Source organism: Anarrhichthys ocellatus, unplaced genomic scaffold (genome assembly GCF_004355925.1).
Source record: "Anarrhichthys ocellatus isolate YVR2014 unplaced genomic scaffold, GSC_Weel_1.0 scaffold22, whole genome shotgun sequence".
Taxonomy (NCBI): domain Eukaryota; kingdom Metazoa; phylum Chordata; class Actinopteri; order Perciformes; family Anarhichadidae; genus Anarrhichthys; species Anarrhichthys ocellatus.
The window spans coordinates 4,327,894-4,333,844 of NW_022280052.1; the positions used below are offsets into that span (position 1 = coordinate 4,327,894).

The 5,951-nt window shown below is 42.3% G+C and overlaps 1 protein-coding gene across 1 annotated transcript in view; it reads left to right on the forward strand.

The window, feature by feature from the left end:
• Positions 1 to 5,934, forward strand: part of uhrf1 (ubiquitin-like with PHD and ring finger domains 1) — a 10,823-nt gene extending 4,889 nt beyond the window's left edge. Inside the window, 13 exon segments of the mRNA XM_031859814.1 lie at positions 90 to 305; positions 735 to 850; positions 1,054 to 1,240; positions 1,441 to 1,564; positions 1,712 to 1,819; positions 1,950 to 2,054; positions 2,220 to 2,326; positions 2,442 to 2,604; positions 2,812 to 2,949; positions 3,210 to 3,312; positions 3,511 to 3,662; positions 3,979 to 4,077; positions 4,231 to 5,934. Coding sequence (XP_031715674.1) covers positions 90 to 305; positions 735 to 850; positions 1,054 to 1,240; positions 1,441 to 1,564; positions 1,712 to 1,819; positions 1,950 to 2,054; positions 2,220 to 2,326; positions 2,442 to 2,604; positions 2,812 to 2,949; positions 3,210 to 3,312; positions 3,511 to 3,662; positions 3,979 to 4,077; positions 4,231 to 4,377 — 1,765 coding nt within the window. The 3' untranslated portion in view covers positions 4,378 to 5,934.
• The last annotated feature ends 17 nt before the right edge of the window (positions 5,935 to 5,951 follow it).

Sequence of the window (5,951 nt, forward strand, 5' to 3'; positions counted from 1 at the left end):
GTGTGTGTGTGTGTGTGTGTGTGTGTGTGTGTGTGTGTGGCTTGCCTCTGAACCACAAACTCACATGGTATCACATTTTACTGTCGCAGCTACCCAGAGAACGGTGTCATTCAGTTGCTGGCTAAGGATGTTCGCCCGCGGTCCCGTACGGTGTACCAATGGCACCAGCTGGAGCCCGGAATGGTCCTTATGGTCAACTACAACCCAGACGACCCCAAGGAGCGGGGCTACTGGTACGACGCCGAGATCCAGAGGAAGAGGGAGACGCGCACCGCGAGAGAGATCTACGCCAAGATTATCCTCGGGTAAGTACTGTGATGCATGTAACGCTTTAGTTACTGCGTTCTGGTGCAGTACACAGAGTAGGAGGGGGGGGGGACTGCCTCAACTATCTCCTCAACCTGCTGCATGTGAGCATCTCGTGGTGCCATTTTTGAACACCATGTCAATGTTTTTTGGGGTTTTTGGATGCCACAGTACCTGGTGGGAACAGGTTAATTTCCTGCAATCTGCTTATCAATGCAGATTGCATATAAGTTGGGGTACAAACCATTGTATGTTGATTTAGCTCTCATTTACACTTAAATGAAAGAGATACACTTGGCTGTTTTCATGATAGTATAAAAAGAAGCCTTACTTTTTATGTGTGTATTGCCTACAACTGTGTTTCTGTCTCTGTAGTTTCCTATTGTTGCTGAGTTTCCTGTTGTTGCTCTTCTAAACTTTGTCTGCAGTGACGCTGGTGACTCTCTTAATGATTGCCGGATCATGTTCCTGACTGAAATCTATAAAATCGAGGAGCCTGGTTCTCTGGGTGACGCCCCAGCTGGATCTGAGAGTCCGTTAAAAAGTAGGTTTAAGATGAAAAAAAGTAAATTATAAAGATGTGTGTTAGTAGCTATTGACTTAGTGAGGACTGACTTGTGAATCATCAGGGTTTTGAATATTGTGTTTAACAGTTGTTTATTGGTACATATGAAACTTGCCCCTCCTCATTGAACATGCAGTATAATGATATAGAATACATAATTAATGAAATATCCGTATTCTCAGGATCAAATGGACCAGAGTGCAAGCACTGTAAGGATGATCCCAAGAAAAACTGCCAGTGGTGTAACTGCCATATCTGCGGCATCAAGCAGGACCCTGACAAACAGCTGCTGTGTGACGAATGCGACATGGCCTTCCACACTTACTGCCTGAACCCTCCGCTCAGCACCATCCCAGAAGACGAGGACTGGTCAGTAGGATCCAATGCAAAACGCCACAATTCACATTCATACATTCAGATATCCTGACATTTAACGTTGGGAGATTACCAGTCATACGTTGAAGATTAGAGTCATCTTGTGGCAATTGTCGCCTGTCGTTCTTTTGGTCATCCCTTGTGTTATTGATGTGTTGTGCTAGACATTTACTCTCCATGTCATACTATCTCAGGTATTGCCCAGGTTGCCGTACTGACGCCAGCGAGGTGGTGTTGGCTGGAGAGAAGCTGAAGGGAAGCAAGAAGAGGTCCAAGATGGCTTCTGCCAGCTCCTCGAGCCAGAGGGACTGGGGCAAGGTGAGTGCTGACACTGCAGCCAGACATTTTAATCAGTGTGATATATTCATAGTTTAGATTTACAGCTTACATGCTTTGTATCTGTAGGCAACCACCTACGATACGATACTTTTCAAATACTTCAACTATGTATTCCGCCCCTTCCAGGGAATGGCCTGTGTTGGTCGCACCAAGCAGTGCACGATCGTCCCGTCTAACCATCATGGACCAATCCCCGGTGTCCCCGTCGGCTCCCTGTGGAAGTTCAGAGTGCAGGTCGGTCACTCGACTGCAGAGTTGAATTAATGCTGTTTTGCAACATGCGTAGAGTACTAACAATACCCAGGTTTTGTGATCACTTCTTCCAGTGGCCGCCAATAATGTTTCCGTTCTTTTGCTTTTCTAGGTCAGTGAGTCTGGCGTCCACAGACCTCACGTAGCTGGGATTCACGGCAGGAGCAATGATGGCGCCTACTCTCTGGTGCTGGCTGGAGGATATGAGGATGACGTGGTACGCTTATTTTTTTCTTTCTTAAAATCTGCCAAATGAAGGGGCTTAAATAATGTTGTCAGAAAAGTCGGTGTGATATGAAATCCATACGTTTTCTATGAATGTAAAATCTGCTGCTAAGCCTTTGTAGTTTGTGTAATATGTGATGCGTCTCTCACATTGCAGGATGATGGTAATGAGTTCACTTACACTGGCTCTGGGGGACGAGATCTTTCTGGAAACAAGAGGACGGCCGAGCAATCGTGTGACCAGACCCTTACCCACATGAACCGGTAGGACATAACATCTTTTAACTTCCTTTTTTTAATTAACAGGTTTTATGAATTCTCAAATCTTGTTTCGTTTTATTCTGCATATCTTATAATGGTTTACTCTGGCTCTCACCAGGGCGGTGGCTCTCAACTGCAACGTCCCCGTCAACAACAAAAATGGAGCGGAGTCCAAGAGCTGGAAGCAAGGAAAACCAGTCAGAGTTGTGCGCAGCTGCAAAGGCCGCAAGCACAGTAAATACTCCCCCGAGGAAGGAAACCGATATGATGGGATATATAAGGTATGAGGGAACAGTGGACACACGCACAACAATTATGCAAACTATCTTTCAAGGGGTGTGACGTTTAATATTGATAAATAGATGAATTTAGTTGGCCTCACCAGAACTGAAACATCAGTAAGCCGCCAACTCCACATGTTTTGATAACTTATCGTGTGACTTTGAGTATGTATTTTTATTGAGTATTACTTTGTGTCATTCCTTCAGGTGGTGAAGTACTGGCCAGCCAAGGGCAAGTCTGGCTTCTTGGTGTGGCGGTATCTGCTGAGGCGTGATGACGATGAGCCGGCTCCATGGACCAGAGATGGCAAGGACCGCATCAACAAGCTCGGTCTCACCTTGCAGGTAGACGATCATTCAGACTACATAGTACCAGATGTAAACATGTACAGAGTACCAGATGTAAACATGCGTATGGTGTTGAGATGCGATCATATTCCCAGTAAAATAAACCTCGCATCAGAAAGCACGATATGTGCAAAAACTTGTTCAAGCAATAAATATCAATGGCCTTGTTTGACAAGCAGATCCTCAACTCCACATAATTGTTAATGGATTTCTTGCAGTAGCATAACTTTAACTAAATGGACTGATTCTTGTTCTAGTACCCTGCTGGCTATCAGAAAGAGAAAGAGAACAAAAATGAAGTGGACGAAGAGGCGGCGACACCCAGTAAGGCAAAGAGGAAGAGAAAATCTCAGGGCAGCGGTAAGTTCTGTATACTTTTTTACTTCTATATGATCTGCCATTGCAAATCACCCCAGAGCCGTGCATTGGAAGACAGTACCATTGTCAGTAGATGTGATTTATAATTTCCGATTGCAATAATGTTTCTCCTGTCAGATTTATAATAGGCCACCTTTATACTCAACGTGGTTTTAAAATGTTTTCTTTCTTCCTGAACAGAGTCAGAGTCAAACTCCCCACCAGGCAAAACTCCTAAGAAAAGTAAGGTAGAAGTGTACAAGCTTACCCAGGAGCAGAAGTCCCTCATCGGGAATGACAAGCCAAACAAGAAGGTGTGGGATGAAGCCATGGAGTCACTGTCTCTTGGACCGGTGAGTACGGCTGTGTTTAATACAAGCAAAAACTTAATACATCGCATAGGTTTGATTTCAATCAAGGAAAAAAAAAATATATGTCAACACGTTATACCTTGAAAACAAAGAGTGCATACAAATCTGTACTTGTAGTTGCTGAACTGATGATGGCTAGTACGAATGAAGAATCTGGTTTGTTTGTTGGATTTTGTTTAAAAGCAACAGAAGAGTTTGTAGATGCAAATGATAACTGAGGTGCTCAGCTCAATCTCTCACGCTTTGTGATATGCCATCCGTAAAGCCGTTTCACATGTTGACTGTTTTCTTTCTGCAGAAATTCTTGAACAAAGTTCAAGAAGTTTTCCTCTGCATTTGCTGCCAGGAAGTGGTCTATCAGCCCGTTACCACAGAGTGCCATCACAACGTTTGCAGGGTAAGAAACATTGTCTCTAACGACTTGATAGTTTGGTTCTTTTCATTTGGTGTTGTACAAGGTAAAACTGTGTAGCTGAGTTAGGTAATGGTACATTTTAACATTTGTGATGTTGTGCCTTAAAGTGAAAGCTGTTGTCTCTTTTAACCACAGGAATGCCTCCAGCGGTCCTTCAGAGCAGATGTGTGCACCTGCCCGGCATGCAGGCACGACCTGGGCAAAAACTACCCCATGACCGTCAACAAATGCCTGCAAGATATTCTAAATCAGTTTTTCCCAGGGTACAGCAGTGGGCGATGATCATTGGTTCTGCCCACTCAGCCCGGGAGGAATCGCGAAGTAAATTGTAAGGGGAATTTTCAGTAGAGGCAATAAAGAATCAGTTTCTCTTAATATATTTTTATGACTATAAAACTACAATTTTTGTGGACTTCAATGCTACCGTTTTGACCTTTTTGGATCTGCCATGAAGTGTAGTTAGAATGATTGAAAATTCCTTTTGTACCTGTGCCATTACTCCGTTAATACCTTACACCAGGACCCAGTGCTTTTATTTCGTTCCATTAACTAATGTTATCCGTATTGTAAAATGTTTTAATCAAATCCCTCCATGTTTAGCACTCCTCAAGAGAATGTTGAGTCACAGTTGGTTTAGCCGTTTGCTCAACTTGTTTGGATAATTTATTTAATTTTTTTAGAATCTGGATCTTATTTGTTCTGCCGTTGGTTGAGGTTGGTCGTTATTCTGGTACATTTAAAAAAAGAAAGAAAAATCTGATTGTGTAGTCGGGGTTTTAATCGGTTTACGTTCACATCTTCCATGGAAGCCTCTACTGTGGGCCTCTCACACAGAATGCAGCACCTGCGCTCTGAAACCCGTTATACTTCCAGTGGCTTGCACAGCGACACGACAGGTTTTCGTGACATGTGCGCTAAACTCCAGTGAGGGTACTGCACACTGTGTGAAAAGGTTATTCTGCATCTCATGTAGCTATTTACTCTTCTCTACTTGACTTTTATAATCTCTTTAGGGTTCAATATAGAAACTATCAACATAATCTTGACAGACTTCTAGATCAAATGTGACGTTTTCCGTTTGTCGTGATCACATGCTTGAAATTGCACCAACATGGCAAGTGAACAAAGCGGCTCCATACTGTTTAGATTACACCTGACATACAAGCAGGAAGTGAACACGTTACTTTTTTGTTTTTCTGCTCTTAAGCAGTCTGAGAGGAAGTGTCTTGTCGGAACAGTGTCATCAAACATCGTTGGATTTTCTAACTAGTGTATTTGTTCCTTAAATATTTTCATACAGGAACTTTATACCTGTACATGAAGTTTGGGAAATTTGTTTTGAAAGTGACTATGAATTTGATACAACCTTGAAAGCTAAACATTACACTGTGACGATTTAAATTGTCCCCTTTTTTTTTTTTTTTTTTTTTTTTAAACATTTGGACTTTTTTTTTTTTTTTTAAAGGGTGCAATGTAGGACTCATCTATTAGATCCTTAGACACTCAAACCTAACTGAGTCTAAACTATTTGTGCTTTTTTCTAAAATTGAAATTTGTATATTTTCATCTTTTATAATCCATTACTGCCATCTGTGGGGAGGGGGGCTGTTCAGTCAAATGTTTGTCTCTTGTGGGCACTTGTAGTTCCTGACCTTATTTACTGCTTGCATTGAGATGGAATGTTAAGGAAATTCCACACACTGTTCCTGAAATTTAATATTGAATCAACTAAATTATCTGAATTTGTTATTGACTACTTTTGCCGTTGCCTTTGTCATTTATAAGTATTTGGTGTTGAATTTCAACATTTGTGTGTGTGTGTGTGTGTGTGTGTGTGTGTGTGTGTGTGTGTGTGT